The sequence below is a fragment of the Alexandromys fortis genome, unplaced genomic scaffold, assembly GCF_014885135.2.
Source record: "Alexandromys fortis isolate MF-2015 unplaced genomic scaffold, M_Fortis_MF-2015_v1.1 scaffold_376, whole genome shotgun sequence".
NCBI classification, from domain to species: domain Eukaryota; kingdom Metazoa; phylum Chordata; class Mammalia; order Rodentia; family Cricetidae; genus Alexandromys; species Alexandromys fortis.
In genome coordinates, this window is record NW_026068259.1 from 156,558 (window position 1) to 174,789 (window position 18,232).

At 49.4% G+C, this 18,232-nt stretch overlaps 3 protein-coding genes across 7 annotated transcripts in view; 1 reads left to right on the forward strand and 2 right to left on the reverse strand.

The window, feature by feature from the left end:
- The window catches only part of Pbx4 (PBX homeobox 4), a 45,120-nt gene extending 36,966 nt beyond the window's left edge, over positions 1 to 8,154 (reverse strand). Inside the window, exon 1 of the mRNA XM_050131683.1 lies at positions 7,612 to 8,154. Within this exon, the coding sequence (XP_049987640.1) occupies positions 7,612 to 7,754 (143 nt within the window). The 5' untranslated portion in view covers positions 7,755 to 8,154. The remainder of the gene's footprint in view (positions 1 to 7,611) is intronic.
- The window catches only part of LOC126494358 (zinc finger protein 14-like), a 239,788-nt gene that overhangs the window by 21,267 nt on the left and 200,289 nt on the right, over positions 1 to 18,232 (forward strand). The window lies entirely within an intron of this gene.
- On the reverse strand, positions 8,241 to 18,128 carry Lpar2 (lysophosphatidic acid receptor 2). 2 transcript variants are annotated; one of them, XM_050131680.1, is made up of 3 exons: positions 17,116 to 18,128; positions 15,581 to 16,322; positions 8,242 to 13,583 (listed from the first exon to the last, which is right to left on the reverse strand). In XM_050131680.1, exons 2-3 carry the CDS (start codon positions 16,314 to 16,316, stop codon positions 13,270 to 13,272), a joined length of 1,050 nt encoding a protein of 349 aa, XP_049987637.1. In that variant the 5' UTR covers positions 16,317 to 16,322; positions 17,116 to 18,128; the 3' UTR covers positions 8,242 to 13,269. The 2 variants fall into 2 exon arrangements, with proteins under 2 accessions (XP_049987638.1, XP_049987637.1); XM_050131681.1 differs by lacking the exon at positions 17,116 to 18,128 and having other exon boundaries at positions 8,241 to 13,583; positions 15,581 to 16,319.

Genomic DNA, 18,232 nt, shown 5'->3' on the forward strand with positions numbered 1-18,232 from the left:
TTCAGCCTCTTCATGAAACATCAGACAAAACTCTCAGGGTATCAGAAAGCATCCTTAACAAAGTTCACCAAGAAAGCTAGTCAGGAATGATGGTGCATGCCTGTAATCCCAAATCAGAAGGTAGAGGCCAGCCTGGGCTACAGAGTAAGACCCTGTCTCAGAGAGTCTCCTGCCACAGAAAGGAGTCCCGGTGCTAGACACAGGAACACAGTCATATGATCCTAGCTCTGGGGAGGCTGAGGCAAGAGGATCTCAAGTTTGAAGTTAATCTGAACCATACAGTAACACCATGCCTCAAAAGCTAAAAAAATTATAAATAATATCTAAAAGACATACAAAAGTAAGAAATAAATAATAAAAGACACACAGGGGCAAATCAGTCAGGATGGTTCTCTAGCGTACCTGTATGCAGTTGATCAGAAAGTAAGCATTCAAGGCCAGACCTGACAATTACAACGCAGCCCACCTGTCCTTTTCAGAGAAGCTGGAAGAAGGCAATCCTATTCTACTCAGCTTGTGGAGTAGACTAAATGCCGTGTTCCCTGTGGTGCTAGGAAGGGAACAGGGGGCCTCACTGTGCAAGGCAGGTCTCTGTCACTGAGCTGTACCCCAGCTCCTCCCAATCATATGCAGAAACCTAATGCCCGTGGTACCATGTCTGGAGGTGAGGGCTAATTAAGGGATGCTAAGGTCATGGGTGGGAAGCCTCATAAAAAGGCTCTAAACCCTTAAAGAGGAGATCTCAGGGTGTGGGAGACGTTTCAGCTAACTAGGTGCTGCAGCCAAGCCTGGTGACCTGAGTTCCATCCCTGGCACCCACATGGTGCAAGAAGAGAATCAGTATGCAAGTTGTCCTCTGACCACTGCACATGTTCTGAGGCGCACATGTGTGCAAGCACACACACAAAAGTTTAAAAAAATCAGCTGTAAAGGAAGAGTAGATTAGCCATTATGGAAATCCATAGAGGTTACTCAAAAAATTAAAAACAAACCATGCAGTAGTGGCACACACCTTTTATCCCAGCACTTAGGAGGCAGAGACAGGGGGATCTCTGTGAGTTTGAGGCCAGCTGGTCTGCAGACAGCCAGGACAGCCAGGGGTACACAGAAAAATCTTATAGCAAAAAACTAAAAAACAAACAACAAAATAAAACAAACACACACAAAGGTGGCCATGTATACACAGTGGAATATTATTCAGCTGTAAAGAAAAATGAAATTGTGAATTTTGCAGGAAAATGTCTGGCTCTCGAAAGGATAATATTAAGTGGGTGACAAAAACTCATGAAAAAAGCTGGGGCTGTAGGATGGCTCAGTGGTAAAGCACATGATGCCAACCAAGACTGATAACCTGAGTTTAAGGCCCAGAATCTACGGTAGGAGGGAACAGACTCTTAGCAGCAACCTCAAAATGTTAATTAGTTTAAAAGAGAAAGGCAAAAGCAGTGGGCTTTCCTTCACATAGGGACCCTAGCCTGTAATATATACAAGCATACATGAAAGTAGGGGTGAGTAGGTCTAAAATTCTACAAAGGGGACCAGAGATGGTAGCTACTAACTAGTCGGTGAGGAGGATGGGTGGGTGGTGTAAGGACCTCTGGGAGAGTGAAGACTCAGGGCTGAGGAAGCAACAAGGGGAATGAAACCACAAAGTCACACTTTGCTCAGGAATGTCACTAATATCTAATATATTATATGCTATGTACAATAAAATTTTAAAAAGGGTTTCTATGAGAAGGGGAGTGTGGGCAGGCAAGGCACCAGAGCCCTGTGCCCCAGTGCAGGCAGGAAGCAGGAAGCAGCCCTCACTGCTCTGGAATTTGCAGCTGCCTTCAGCCCATGTGACCCAAGGAGCTCTGTCGAACAGTTCAGACAGACACGAGTGTGAGGTACATAGGCCTGCGTCACCAGACATCCATCACCCATTCTCTTTCTAACGTTGCTAGGTTGCCTCAGTCACCTCTAAGCAATTCCCAGATTGAGTCTCTCGCAGACTTCTTAGGCATCTAATTGCTGAGTCTGCCAACTTTTATTGAGTGGAGGCTCCCTGGCTCTGGGCAACTGAGATTACCTTAAAAATTCAAGGCTTCTGTCTCCTGAGGAATCCCAAGAAAATGTAGCCAGCACACACTGTCCAGGGGAAGGGCTCAGGACTTTCAGCAGATGCTCAGAGGAATTATGACTCAAACATCGACTAAGGATCTGGAGAAGAGAACTCCAGAGTCCTCAGTGATAAACTGATAACCTTCAGAAACCACTCATCAACGCCTGGGGAGCGGTCAGTACAACAACCAATGGTACACTGAGGAAACTAGAAGACAGAAAACCTCCTATGTGCTTGGGGCACTGGAGAATTGTGAAAACAGCTAGGATGTTACAAGAAGCAATCTGCAGATTCAGTGCGCTCCGCATCATAATTCCAGTGTTAGTCTTTCACAGAAATAGAAGCAATCCTGAACTGTGTACGCCTGTTTTCCCAGCACTTGGGCGGTGAAGGCAGGAGGATCAGGAGTGAATTTGAGGCCAGCCTGGGCTACATAAGACCCCTTCTTAAAAACTAGCCCTGGGCTGGTGGGATGATCTCTTCAGTCAAGGAGCCTGTGACAAAGCCTGAGAGTCCCAGTTGACTCCCGGTACTCACACTGAAGAGAGAAGCGACTCAAGCAAGGTGTCTTTTACCTCCATAAGCAAGTGTGTGCTCACACACATACACAAGGTAAATGAAAGAATGTAAAACCAGACAGAAAACCAGACCCCACCTCGCCCTGGAAAGAAAGAATCTGCTTTAGATAAGAAAAGTCACTTTCCTGTCTTCCCCTGTCGCGTCCCTCACTCTGCTGTGTCTGGCCTGTGTTCTACAAATACCCTTGGCGACAGGAGGACAGTCTTCTATGGAAGAGGCCGTCCAGGCACACGTGTTGGGAGGAGCCACCAGCCAAGCCGGCCAGTGGAGCCCATTCAGCAGAAGCTATGAACGGGTCATTGTCAGTTAACACCTACAACCTCCCTCCTTCCTTCCGTCCTTTCACAAGTGTAGCTCTAAGGCATTTGTTACACAAATTGTACTCATACACACAGACCAGTGTAAACTTAAAATTCATTACACACATGTCATTTAAAAATGCTTTTGGCTTTATTTTTATGTGTATAGGTGTTCCCCCAGTGTCTACGCATGAATCTATGCCTAGTGTCCATGGAGGTTGGAAGGGGCTGGATTCCTTGGAGCTTAGTTTTGAATGATTGAGTTACCATGTGGGTGCTGGGAACTGAACCCAGGTCCTCTACAAGAGCAGCATGTGGCCAGGCGGTGGTGGCACACGCCTTTAATCCCAGCACTCGGGAGGCAGAGGCAGGCAGATCTCTGTGAGTTCGAGACCAGCCTGGTCTACAAGAGCTAGTTCCAGGACAGGCTCCAAAAATACAGAGAAACCCTGTCTCGAAAAACAAACAACAACAACAACAACAACAAAAGCAGCATGTGTTCTTAACCCCTGAGCCATCTCTCCAGCCTCCACTTCATTTTTTTAGCTTCACCTTCTAGTAAATCAGGAGCTTCCTTGACTTTTTTAGTGGCAATATCATTAAATTTTAAACAGTTTTTATTTAGTGCACTTGTGTGTGCATGTGTGGAAGCTAGAAGTTAACCTGGGGGAATGGGTGCCAGGGATTCAACTCAGGTCATGAGGCTTAGAAGCAAGTGCCTTTACCTGTCGAGTCATCTCACCAATCCCCATTTTCCTTTCTCTATACACAGTTGATAGCATAATAAAGATGAGAAGCCTTACGTGGGGATGAAAAGTTCTTGATGGACAGTTCAGCTAAACTGACCTTGGAGCTATGATAGAGACAGAGACACTCTGAGAGACTAGCTGGTTCAGAAAGACTTGCAAAGTCTAGTTCCAGTCAGCAGATCAGCAGGGATGCAGTTGGTTGCGTACTCCTGGGCTGACAAGCTGTAGTCAAGGCTATATAGTCTTTTGTCCCTTGGCATCCCACGGGCAGGTGCTCAACTCCCTCAGGCAAGATACTGTAGCATTTGCATATGACCTCCACACAACTTCTCTGTATTCTAGATTTGTTTTATTTCTGTGTGGAGTAGGTGTTCAAGTATGCAGGTGCACAGAGGACAGAAGAACACATAGGATCCTTTGAAGACGGAGGTGCTGTAAGAACAGCGCAGTGTGGGTGTACACACACACCACACACACCCTAATAAAACATACATTTTTAAAGTGGACTGGAAAGAGTTGGAGGCAGGCCAGCATTCCTAACTTTCCAGAGAGAGGCTATAAAACTAAAGAGTCAGCATTCCACACAGAGCTAGGGAAAAGTTTGAATTTGCCTAGCAGGAGTACAAAACCCTGAGTTCAACAGAAGTGGGGTGGGCAAGGTCTCAGGTATTTCAGACTGGCCTCAATAAGTAACCAAGGAGCGCTATGCAAAGCCGGGGCTCCCTGCATGTGCACTGGAGGTGTGTGCTCTAGCGTCTGTGCTGCACTCCCGGCTCTAAGGGAGCTCTTGTTCTTCTCCTTAGTAAACTGGTCTCACTGCAGAGATAGAGCACAATTGTCAGACCCTAAGGAACTGCCCTCACCTCAAAACAGACCCTTTTAATACACACTCATGCTCCAGAAGAAACCCAGCCTTTCCTACTGTGTGACCATCTCAGTAGGTGCTGACGCGGTAGACTGCCTTCTAAAGCAGATTCCCACAGTCCTGGTCGGCTGACACTGGTGTGAACAGGTGGTCTTAAAACTGCTTTGAATGCTGGGTGTGGTGGCGCACGCCTTGAATCCCAGCACTTGGAAGGCAGAGGCAGAGGATCTCTGTAAGTTTGAGACCAGTCTGGTCTACAGAGTGAGTTCAGAGCTGTTTCACAGAAAAACCCTGTCTCAAAAAACAACAAACAAAAATTGTGCTTTGATCTTTTCTCCTACTGAGAGTGGAGTGGTGGCTGGAGAGATGACTGTGTTGAAGGACACAGGCTGCTGCTCTTGCAGAGCATCCGGGTTCCATTCTTAGCACCCACATGGCACCTCACAACCACCTGTGACTGCACTTTCAGGGGTCCCAATGCCCTCTTCTAATTTCTATGGGCACCAGCCATATATTTGGTACACACACATTCATGCAGGCAAAATACTCCTACACACAAATCAAAAATTCTTTTTTTTAAATATTTATTTATTTATTATGTATACAATATTCTGTCTATGTGTATGCCTACAGGCCAAAAGAGGGCACCAGACCCCATTACAGATGGTTGTGAGCCACCATGTGGTTGCTGGGAATTGAACTCAGGACCTTTGGAAGAGCAGGCAATGCTCTTAACCTCTGAGCCATCTCTCCAGCCCCACAAATCAAAAATTCTTTAGCTGGGCAGTGGTGGCACACGCCTTGAATCTCATTCCTTGGGAGGCAGAGGCAGTGGATCTGAATTCAAGGCCAGTTATGTCAGGACAGCCAGGGCTACAAAGAGAAATTCTGTCTCAAAAAACAAACAAACTTTATAACAAAAGAAAAAGAAAAGCAGAATGAAATCTTAACTCTGTCCTGAGAGTGCAGACTCTGTGGGACTGTAGAAGCAGGCTTCACGTTTCTCCAAACTCGACGCTCCAAGCTTTCTCCCTTTGTGGTTGGGAATGTCTTTCTCTAGGCTACTGGAGTCTCTGGAGACAGTGCCCCTTCTCCACTTAGCATGCCAGTCTTTTCCTTATAGCTTAGCCACAATTTATATATGTGTGTATTTTTCCACTTTCTTTCTCTGTCCCAAACCCCAAGCTCATAAGGGAGGAAGCAAGGACTACTCCAGCCCCCGGGACAGTGCCCTCACATTGTAAGTGTTCAGTAAGTATTTATCAAGTTCATTTTAAAAATGGGTCCTAGAGCTGGCAAGATGGTTAGTGGTTAGGAGCATTGGTTATTCTTGCTGAAGACCTGGGTTTGGTTTCCAGGACCCAACCATCTGTAAGTCCAGTACCAAAGAATCTGACCTCGTTGGACACCAGGCATGTATGCGGTACATATAAAGACCTGTAGGCAAGATACTTATATGTTTAAAACAAAACAATATTTAAATTTTTAAATTAAAAAATAATAAAAATGGATTCTGAAGTCAGATACATGTCTTTACCACCAGCACTGAGAAAGCAGAGACAGGTAGATCTCTGAGTTTGAGGGTAGCCTCATCTACACAGTTAAGACCCAACTCCCCATCTCCCCAATAAAGAAGGGGCTTCTTCAGAGACTGCAGGGATGGCTCAGTTAGTAAGATGCCTTGCAAGCATTAGAAGTCTAATCAGGGGCTGGGCCATGGTGGCACACACCTTTAATCCCAGCACTCAGAAGCAGAGGCAGGCGGATCTCTATGAGTTTGAGGAGAGCCTGGTCTACATGAGCTAGTTCCAGGACAGGCTCCAAAACTACAGAGAAACCCTGTCTCAAAAAGAACACAATACAAAAAAGTCAAACTCAGATTCCCTAGCATCTGTATAATAAAGCTCAGCACAATGGTGTCTGTAATCCTAGTGCTGTCACACAGATGTAACCCCGGTGTGGGTGCAGGGGTGCAGGGGACGTCACACAGATGTAACCCCGGTGTGGGTGCAGGGGACGTCACACAGATGTAACCCCGGTGTGGGTGCAGGGGTGCAGGGGACGTCACACAGATGTAACCCCGGTGTGGGTGCAGGGGTGCAGGGGACGTCACACAGATGTAACCCCGATGTGGGTGCAGGGGTGCAGGGGACGTCACACAGATGTGACCCTGGTGCTGTGGGTGTAGGCACATCACACAGAGAGAGGATGCCAGGAACTCAGCTCATCTGTCATTTCTGGACTCAGCAAAACCCTGTCTTAAAAATATAGTAATCAAGGCAGGCAAAGTGGCATGAACCTTTAAACCCAGCACTTGGGAGGCAGAAGCAGGAGGTTCTATGTAAGTTCAAGGCTATTCAGGGCTACACAGAGAAACCTTGTCTCTGAAAACAAAGAAACAAACAAAAAAGGTAATAAATAATGACTCCTGGGTTATCCTTTGGGTACCTAGAATTGAATCAGTTTTTGGGTTTCTGTCAAACCTTTCCTTCTGTCTTTCTGGAGCAGCAATTCTGCAGTCACTCCAAGTGTCTAGAAACCTAAGCCTGGAAGATGGCTCCATGGGTAAAAGAAGTTGCTTCCAAGATCCATAACACAAATTTGTTATAGAGTGAGTTCCAGGACAGCCATGGCGACACAGAGAACCCCTGTCTTGGAAAAGAACAGGAGGGTGAGAAGTAGGAAGAAGGGTGCCCTCTAAGGTCCATCCAGCTCCCCGTATGTGTTTCTGAAAGTTCTCAAAGGTCCTTCTTCAGATCACCCGAGTTATCTCTTCGGTAGCTTCTCTTCAACTGTGCGCCTAGCAAAATTGCGGTCCTCGGGCCGGCCAATAACAGATGACTTATCCTTCTAATGTCTCTTGTTCCAGGGCTGGGCCCTTACTCCCTTAACGCCGCGCCCGCTTTCCTCACGAAACCATCCTTCACTCCCTCTGTCCAGCACTCCAAGGTCGGCCGCACCTGTCCCCATCCTCAACCCGCCTCCGCCCATTCCCTCCTTGCCTGCACGCCGTACCTGGCCTGGGCCTCGTCCAGGCTCTGGTCGGTGATGACCATGATCTGCTGCAGGACGTCGCTCGTGTCACGGCCCAAGGGAGCTGCGAGCGCTGGGCGGCGCGGGGCGGACTGCGGCGGCACGGGGCGCAGCGAGGCGGCCATGGGTGATGGGCCGGGTAGCGCTGAGGCACAGTCCCGCCAGGAGCCCTCGCGCGTGCGCAGCAGCCAACCGCCGCAGATTTAGATGCCACGCCCCTTCGCGCCCACTAGCCAACCGCCGCTGAGCACCGCCCGCAGAAACGCCCTGCAGACGCCTTTCACCAATCGGCGCGGAGCACTGCCCTCTCCCTCGTGACGCGCTTCAAACAGTCTTTTTAACGGATGCTGAGGAACCGGTTGAGGGTTGTCTAGAAAACAGCGATTCTCTTCTGCATCCCTCCCCCTGGACACGCTCCCTACGGGCGCCGTCACCCCTCAGCGCCAGGCACTGTTTCCCCCTTTCCAGCTACTCGCTAGAAACTGCCACTGAGAAGGAGGGTTGCCATGGTAACGACGATGCCTGCATTTGCTTAAGTCTGGTGCACTTTATGGCTCCCATCCTCAGAGGCCACAACAACCCTTGGGTGTTTCAACGCGTCTGCCTCCTCTCTGACCCCCAGTTTGGCAGCCCGACACATCTCTGAGTTTCTTCCTCAGAGGCCTGCATCCTCACCTCTCCCACTTGCACACCTCCCTCGCTCAGAACTTTTTCAAAAACGTGTTGTTGGGCATAGTGGCACATGCCTTTAATCCCAGCATTAGGGAAGCAGATCTTGTGAGTTCGAGGCCAGCCTGCTCTACATAGTGAGTTTCAGTTCAGGGCTATGTGCAAAGTACCTTGTCTCAAAATAAATAATTTGAGACAGAGTCTCATATAGCCCAGGGTGTCCTCACATTTGTTATATAATGAAAATTGACTGAATTTGCTAGTGGAGCATGATTTTGACCTTCTGGTTTTTCTGCATCTACCTAAGTGCTAGGATGTGGTGTGTGCCTCATGTCCTATTTGTGTGGTGGTAGGGATGGAATCCAGGCCTTCATGCATACCAGGCAAACACTGTACCAACTGAAGTACATCTGTTTCCTAGCTGACATCAAATTTACTAGTAGTTGAGAATGCCCTTGACTCCAGTTGCCTGCTTCCACCTCCTTCACCACCCCAGCTAGTTCCTCAGCACTCTGGTTCCTCCTCAGAAGTTCTCCAGTCCCTCAGAATTCCCACTCCAGTCCTGCCTCTTCTTCAAGGCCTCCCATACCCAAGTCCCAGGCTCCTCAGTATTCCTGTTACTTGCCACGGTACCTTCACATCTTCGGCAGTCCTGAGGGCCCTCCACTCGTCCTCTGGCCTTTCTCAGAGCTCTTCAGACCTCAGAGCCTCAATGTGCCTTTTTCTGGGGGAAGCCACCCCTGATAAGGTAGCCTGACCAAAGAAACAATTTCAAGTCCAGTTTTGTGACCCAGGGAATTTATTGGGGTTACAGGAGCATGCTCCCGCCCTCATCATGAGGAAAGCAGCCCATATGTCCTCTCCTCCTACAAGAGCACACTAGTGGTTCAATCTGGAGGAATAGCTATACAAGCCCTGGGTCCCGGGGGTCCCTTCTGGCTGGTCACCAGACCCGTTTCCCTGAAGCTCTCTATTTCCCTTATATCCAGCTGAGGGACTGGAAGAAGTATGCAGATATGTGTAGATAGCAGAAATGAAGCTAGAACCAAGCACTTTTCTCCACTGGAGAAAGTCAGCTCTATATGTTGTTTTTGGCAAGATCCAGTTTAGGAATGCCCTCAACCTGTCTGTTCTGTTTTTTAAAATTATTTTATTCAATGTACATTGGTGTGAGGATGTCAGATCCGCTGGAACTGGAGTTAGTTGTGAACTACCATGTGGGTGCTGGGAATTGAACCTGGGTGCTCTTAACTACTGAACCATTTCTCCAGTCCTGGAAGACTTGTTTTGTTCATTTTTTGCTTGTTTTGGTTTGGTTTTTACCGAGACGGGGTTTCTCTGTAGCTTTGGAACTCATTCTGTAGACCAGGTTGGCCTTGAACTCACAGAGATCCGCTTGCCTCTGCCTCCCAAGTTCTGGGATTAAAGGCATGTGCCGTCACTGCTCGGCTGTACATTGCTTTTAAATATGTCTTTGCGCGCGCGCATGCTCATCTGCATGCACAAGCATTGGCACATGTGAGGGTCAGAGAACAGCTTTCATGACTTGGTTCTCTCCTACCATATGGGCCCAGGGATTGAGCTCATGTTATCAGGCTTGACAGAAAACACCTTTCCTGCTGATCTTAGGCCTGCTCATTCCTTCCAACCCCAGGATTCCAGGTCTAGCAAACGCTAGCATCTGGTGTGTACCCAAATCTGACAAAACTCTCATGGGCCTTTTGTCTCTCATTTGGGATGCATGACATGACAACAGGCTCCTCAAGCAGAAGAAAAAGGGACACAAATCCCTCTCCAAAGTCACAGAACCTCCCAGAATCTGTTTGCTCTGAGACAAAATTCAGATGAAGGCTTGGTGAGTGTTAGCATTTCTGGGTAGCCCATTTCATTCTGTTATTGAAGAGGAAACTCAAGCAGCAGGTAGGGCAATGGGGATACTTCAGGGGCACCCAGCAAGAAATGCAAATATGAAAGAACAAGGGAAATCCTCTGATGAAGGAAACCATAGGCTTGGCCCCAGCAACAGGGATGGAACTCTTGAAGGGGGCCAAGAGTGGTATCCTGTACAAAATGTCAGTCAGTGGCTAGCAGTACACAGGCTTGATTTGGCAGGGAGAGGACTATAAGTTCCACAGGCCAAAAAAGACAAAAACTTGGTGCCACCTGGCAGAGGAAAGATGAAGAGAAAAAAGCTGGGCTGGGGTGGGGTAGGGTTGGGGGGGCTCAGCAGCTAAGCGCCTGCCACGCAAGTGTGAATTCAGAACCTCAAAACCCCACATAAATGCAGGGGTGGCGTGACCCGACTGCAATTCCAGCCTTGGAGGGCAGTGACAAAGGGTTGCCCAAAGCAGCTGGTCAGCGAGACTGGCTGTTTTAGTGAGCTCTGGGTTTGGTTGGGAGACCCTGCTTCATTGAGTAAGAGGGCAGAGCTCCCAGTGATGAGTCTTGACACTAACCTCTAGCTTCCACATGCACCAAAAGGTATGAGAATGCCCACATTTGTATAAAAATATGCATACAGCTAGGCACTCTCTAATCCCAGCTTACAGAGTTCGAGGCCAGCCTGGTCTATAGACCGAGTTCCAGGACAGCCAGGGCTACATAGAAATCCTTGTGTCAAAAAAGAAAACAAAAACTGTAACATAAGTGGAAAAAGGAAATAAAAAGCTGACAAGACAAATCTGTCAACAGAATCTGGACGATGATGATGTAGGACAGACCTAAGTCCAGGTGAGACAACTGACCTCTGGAGTCCATCAGAGGGTCCCCGATTCAGCATTTGATTGGGTGCCTCAATACGCAAAGTGACAAGGTCCAACAGGTCTGGAGGTCCATGGGAGTAGGGACAGAGTCCTTAATGGTCAGCTGGCAGTTCCTGGGTTGTCACCTTGGGAGACTCAGGCTGTAGGTACACACTGCCCACATAGGATCAAGAACTATCTAGCCCCACAGTTCAGTCTTGTGTCTTCACAGAGGTAGGAATGGGCATTTGCTCTTTGGAGATGGCTCCTGTGACAGAGCTGTGTGGTGGGAACCAGCCTAATATGTGCCAGGCCCCAGTTGTGGGAAAATGGAGAACACTGTAGAGACAGCATCATTTCCAGTTCTCTGGGAACAGATGCTTTAATGCCTTAAGAATTTGGCCTCAGATAAGACAGAGGTCCACATTCCTGCTGTTGCTCGGCATCTGAATCGAAATGAGAACACTACTCCTGCTCCTCTGCTGAGGTGGGGCGGGAAAGGGCTCATCTCAGGCCTGAGGAGTACAAAGTTCCAGAAACTTCATTTCAGGTTCCTAGGGACACTGAAGCCCCTTCCTCCTGGCATGTCTGTGTCATTTCCAAGCTGTGTAGTCAGACATGGTGTCTTAGGCTTGTCATTCAAGCACTCAGGAAGTCAAGGCGGGAAGACAGCTGAGAGTTAGAAGTTAGTCTGAGCTACACAGTGAGTTAGATGGCTTGAGGTATGTTGTGAGATCCTGTGTCTTAGAAGATAAAATAAAATAATGGGTGGGGGGAGGCAGGTAGAAAGAAAAGGCTTACACAAGCCAGAAATCGCTCGAGGTTCTTGAAAAGGGGGACAGTAGAAGGGCATCGGCGGAAGGAAACATAAGTGAGACTCCAGAAAGAGGCAGAAGCCAGGTAGTATAGCTCTAATCCCAGCACATAGGATTCAGAGGCAAGATGGATGCAGCAACATAAGGCCTAGGCCACACAATTCTCTGCCTCAAAAAAAAAAAAAAAAAAAGGTGGGGGGCACAGAATAGGAATGAGATGGGGCCAAGGGATTCCATGTTAAAGGATTTTCACCAACTCTGTGCCATGATAGATAGATAATTCCAGGACACAGGGATAGATTGTTTGAATGACCTTGGCAACCTTAGAGTGGAAAAGCACGCCCTGTATCACGTACTTCCTCCACATTAATGGAGGCAGGTGAGCCCTTAGAGACTGCTCAAAACTCCCAAGGAATCAGCTTCAATTACCAGCGCTTGGGAGGTGAAGTCAGAAGGATCAAGGCCATCCTCAGCTACACAATGAGTTCAAGGCCAGCCTAGGTTACCCAAGATCCAGTTTCAAAAAACCAAAACCAAACTGGCCTCAGAAAGACAGCATACCTATAGTCTAGCCTGCATCAGTGGGTGGTGTAACCTAGGACAGCTCTCGCCTCTTCTACCCTGAACACCGACAGCACCATGTAGGAAGAAACAGTCCACAGGACATATCAGAGATATACAGAAAAAAATACAAAACGTGTTTAAAACAAAAATAAGTGAAACCTGAGATGTTTGAGAGCCAGACTGCCAAGCCCCTTTGGATGTGTCAGACTTTAAGACGATCCTGAAGCCATTTTTGACCATTCTGAATCCTCTCAGCCTCTGTGCCATAGTGCTTCCCCTCCTCCCCTGGGAATCAAGGACCTAACAGCTACACTCGCACGTACTCAGTTCCTGAACAATTACCCATATACGTATGCTTTGGTTTGGTCCCCTGGGAAACGGGGTCAAAATGACCTCTTACCTCATCTGATCTGGCAACAGCTCCCCAGTCAATTATTGGTAATAGCCCTTTCAAATAAGCCAATCAGAATAGTCAAAGAACAACCCCCCCTTGCTTCTGTGGCCCCTTTAAAAATAGACTATACCAGTTATTTGAGGTCTCTCAGCTTCCCGAATGCTGGGGGACCCTGTCATGACAGAATTAATAAAATCCTCATGCTTTTACATCAGCTGTGGTGTGTGAGATGGTCTCTGGGGGTGACTCCTTCTTGGTGTTTGGACGCTTGAGTCCAACAGATGATCTCCCAGGTGCACAGAGATGACCCCAAATCCCTGTGTTCTGAGGCAGGCAGATCTGCGGCCTGGGGAGTATTGAAAGCCATGCATCTGCTGGGCTGGACTGAGTCAGGAAACTGCTAGAGGCTGTGGGGTGATACTTTTGCTGCCCCATCTTCTGCCTCAGTCCAAAGAAGCTAAAGGGTGGAGTCCACCGGTGGGCAGCCATTCTCAGGAAGCATGATCCGGGTGCTGGCACCCGTCTGGGTAGAAGATGAGTATCGGGACGATTTGTGGTTGGACCAGCGGAGGAACACGCAGCAGAGGAGGTGGCGAAAGGTCCGGCGCATCTCAGCATCTCGGCAGGAGTACACCACTGCATTGACCAGTGAGTTGGCCTCAGCCAGGAGCAGGAAGTACTTCTCCACAACCAAGACATTGCAGGATTTACAGTCCAGACCGTCCAGGAGCAGCACCACTTGGCCTGGCGTCCAGCACACCACAAATGCCCCTGCAGGACAGAGACTGGGAGTGAGGGGTGGAGGTTGACAATGGTGGGCCACCAGGAAACTTGTCTGAACCATCCCTGTGCTAAAGCAGTGACCAACTGTGTGGCACATACCACACAAGCTCCCTATAGGGGCAGAACTGCCAGGAGGGGATAGACACCTTTCTCCAATTTGCCTGTCAGAGGAACACCTGTCCGAACTGGAACAAGGAGCCCATGGCCCTTCTACCTTCTATAGGAGATTTGTTCACTAAAGAATGAGACAGGCTGGTTACAGAGTAGTGGGCCAGGAATCACTGGAAAGAATCAGTCCTCAACCAGAAATAGATTTCCTTCTATACTAAAAGCCCCAAAGAGGGACTTATTGCTAAGACTGAGGACCCAAATCAAATCCCAGGGCCCATGTGGAGTAAGGAGAAAACTAATCCCCAGACATTGTCCTCAGACCTCTACAGATGAACTAAAGTGCATTATATACACATCTGTGCACACATGCACAAAATAAATTTTTAAAAAATTATTTACATGTGTGTGTACACGTGTATGAGTGTAAGCCACATGCATGTGGGTGATGTCTGGAGGCTAGAATAGGGCATCAGATCCCTTGGAGTTACAGATGGTTATAGGCTGCCTAATGAGGGTATTAGGAATTGAACATGGGTCCTGGGAAGAACAGGAAGTGTTCTTACTCACCAAGTAATTTTCTAGCCCCCCAAAAAGAATAAACTCCCAAGGGGAGCCAGGTGTAAGGGCATACACTCATCTACTCAGGGAAAGAGAGGCAGGAACGTCAGTGCTTCAAGGCCTGTCTGCCTTAGTTAAAACCCGGACTTCATGAAACCCTGCATTAAAAAAGTAACCAAGCTGGGCCATCGTGGCGCAGGCCTTTAATCTCAGCACTGGGGGGCAGAGGCAGCCACCTATGATCTCTGTGAGTTTGAGGCCAGCCTGGTTTAAGAGTGAGTTCCAGGATACCATGGCTATGTAGAGAGACCCTGCCTCAAAAAACAAAAACCTAAACCATGAGCCAGGTGTAGTGGTGCATGCCTCTGATCTCAGTATTCGGAAAGCAGAGGCAGGTAGGTGGCTCTCTATGAATTCAAGGCCAGCCTGGTCTACATAGTGAGCTCCAGGTTAGCCAAGTCTACACAGTAAGACCCTATTTCAAAAGAAAACCAAATTAATAAATAAGCAGAAACAACAACCAGGGCTGGAGAGACATGGCTCAATGGGTAAGAGCAGGTACCTCAATCCAGTTCCCAACAGCGACTTCAGGCAGTTCAAACTGCCTGCAATTTCAGCTCCAAGTGCCTCCACGTGCACCTGCACACAAGTGAATGAGCCCAGACACAATCTCATAGCCACATATACACACATACACAAATAAAAATAAATCTAAAACAAAACAAAATGAGTGGTTCATTCCCAGCACTCGGGAGACAGAGGCAGGCAGAGTCTGTGAGCTCGAGGCCAGCCTGGTCTATACAGTGAATTCCAGGACAGGGAAGGGTACTTTGTGAGACCCCGCCTTAAAAACAAACAAACAAACAAACACAAAAACAGGGCTGAGGATACCTATCAGTTGGTGGTACTTGAAATCAGGTGTGGAGTCCACCCTACCATCTGGGAGATGAAGACACACAAGAGAAACACAAGTTCAAGATCATCTTCTATTCCTATATCATTTGAAGCCAGCCTGAGCCACATGAGATTGCCTCAAACACAGTAAAACAAACAGGACCTTTAAACGATTTCCTTGGGAACATGAAAACTGGAGGTTGGCTTGTCCTCCTCTGTGCAGGCTAGCTGAAGGGTCATCTTTCCTCTTTGGAGGCTCTGCCTGGTTCTGCCATGGGGTTTCATCTTTTCCTTTCCCCTGCATGGAGGATACCACCTCCCTGGAGAATGCCCCCTCCCTGCCTGCAATATCAGGTCATTTCCTCAGTTTCCCAAGGCCATGCGGAGGCTAGATCCCTGAAGCTGCTGTCCGAGCACCTTACCCAAGATGATGACAACAGTCTTGACTAGGCTGAGCGTCGTCTCTCGGTAGCGAGGATGGCAGCTGACGTGCTCTGCCATGCGCTCTACCCGTCTACGCACATAGAAGAAAATGCGTGTGTAGACAGCTGCCATAAGCAGGAAGACCAGAAGGCTGGACAGGGCCCACACAGCCAGGTAAGAGCGGCTGAACAGGGGCACCATTCGTGAACAACTATTCAAGTCACAGAGGCAGTGCCAGAAGTGTGCAGGTAGCAACCCCAGGCCCAGTGCAGCCACCCACACACCCACGATAAGTGTGACCACACGGGCCCGGGGTAGGCGGCTGTGTAGCTGAACGGCCATCACACTGCGGTGCCGTTCTACAGCGATGGCCAGCAGTGTGGCCACTGATGCCGTCAAGCTGGTGTCCAGCAGACCCTGTCGCAGGAACCAGCCTCTGATGGAGAGCCGGGCAGTTCGTGGGCCAGTATGGAACATGAGAAAGAGGTAGGCCATGCCGGCGAAGAGGTCAGCAGCAGCCAAGTTGCCGAGCAGGTAGTATATGGGCTGGTGGAAGCGCCGGTTGGAGGCAATGGCCGCAATAACCAGCAGATTGGTGAGCAACACCAGTACACTGACTGTCAGCCCCAGAGCCACCACTACCACATCCTTGGGGCGCCAATGAAGGCTGAGCTCCTTGCCACTGTTATTATAGAAAAAGCCGATGGTCTCATTGTAGTAGCACTGACCCATCATGAGCACCTGTGGATATGGAAAGAGAGAGGTCAGTGCAGGTGGCCCCTGGTGGAGGAGGCATCAACAGGCAGTGGCCAAAGACAACCCACAGACTCAGAGGCCCTCTGAGCAAGGTGTCTGTGGTAAGAGCCAGAGTGACCTAAATAACACAAGCTCTGTTTATCTACTCAGAAAGCAGAGTCTCACTGCACATCCCACCCTGGGAGACCAGGCTGGCCTCAAAATCAAGAGACCCATTCGCTTCTGCTGAATGTTGCCACAATTTTTAAAAGGATCTCTGTCTGATAGGTAGGGTTTGTTTGTTTGTTTTTGCTTTTTTTAAAATCTGAAGAAGCATTGTGATCTATCTACATTGTAATTCGGGGCCTCCTGCCACCAATCTGCGACCAGATTGGACATCTGCAGTTTCCGAGTCACCGGTGTGGGAGGGTTGGCTGGGGCAGCCTGAAGATCACACTGGTGCCAGGGTCCTCGCACAGTGCAGAGGCCAGGGGGCGTGTGCACGCCAGAGCAAGGTTCCTAGTCAGCACCCGGAGGGCAGTGCCAAGGCGCAGAGGTGACAGAGTGAGCAGAGGAGACAGAGAGACTGCACCAGAAGTTGAGTTATGGGCAGGATTCCGCGCAAGAGCTCTGGAACCAGGCCATTCCGGGGTGGGACGGAAGGCCGAGAGGCCTCCGGGACAAAAGAAGGTGTTTTGCAGACGACCCTGGACTAGAGGAATGGCTGTGGAGAAGAAGGGGTACGCCTCACTCTCCCGGAAGCCTGCACCCACCCTGGTCCGGTTGGTACTGGTCTTACCTGGGCTTCCAGTCAAGCGGCAGACGGGGCAGGCTCGTGGGGTGTCGAGGTGGGACTGAGATCCATGACCCTGCGATGGGGCGGTTGCGCAGCTGCCGCGTCCGGTGTGCTTAGAAGCCCGAGGCCGAGCAGGCAGGAGAGGCGGGGCCCAAGGTCCCTACCTTCCCCAGCTCTTGGGCCCTGGGGGAGTGTCCCGCCCCCTGGAGCGTACCACCCCCACGTCGAAAGAATGGTGTGCTGAAAAACTGCAGTAGTCCCACCTCCTCCCCACAGCCCCGTTTTCCCACGTGGGACACCCCTTTCACTCCATCCTCCGCACACCTCACGTGTTTGCCCTTTCGCGCCTTTGAGGTTGAGTCACCTGGCAGCTGGAAAGACCCGCAGCTGAGGCCTCTGGGGCGCCCCCCCCATCCTGTCCAATCCTGTACCGAGCTGCAAGCCCCGCCTCACTTCACCCTGCCGTGGTCAAGCTCGCTGCTGGACCCCCGCCCCACTGAAGGCGCGCCATCAGCACACGCCCTGTGCGCCAACCTGACTTCCGTGGTCTCCCCTCAGCCTGTGCTGGCTCTGACCTGCAGCCTCCTCCCCTGGCCTCCCCTGTCCGCAGCACACAGCCCCATTGTCCCAATTATCTACAACCGGATTGTATTTGATTATGTAGAACCGGATCAGGGACACAGAGCTCTGGCAGGGCCTTAGTGACTCATCTGGAGCTCCAGGCCCTGCGCTAATTGCCTGTGGGGTTTCGCAGGGTGGTTTTGAGAAGTCTTGGTTCATCAGGTCAGTAATAAAGGGGTAAAAGAAGCTGCTCTTACTGGTGCCCTTTTCTTTGTCAGCCTTCCCTGGCAAAGACAGATGTGTAAGAACATCACAGGATTGTTTTTTACCTTTTTAAAAACAGGCTGTCCTAGAACTAACTCTACAGACCATGCTGGTCTCCAACTCAGAGATCTGCCTGCCTCTGCTTCCTGAGTGCTGGGACTAAAGGCTTGTGCCACCACTGCTTGGCAGACTTTTTTTAAAATTAAAATGTAATTTTATTTGTGTATGTACATGTTTATGGGCAGAGGGCAGATAATTTGCAATAATTGGTTCTCTCCTACTACCAAGTGGGTCA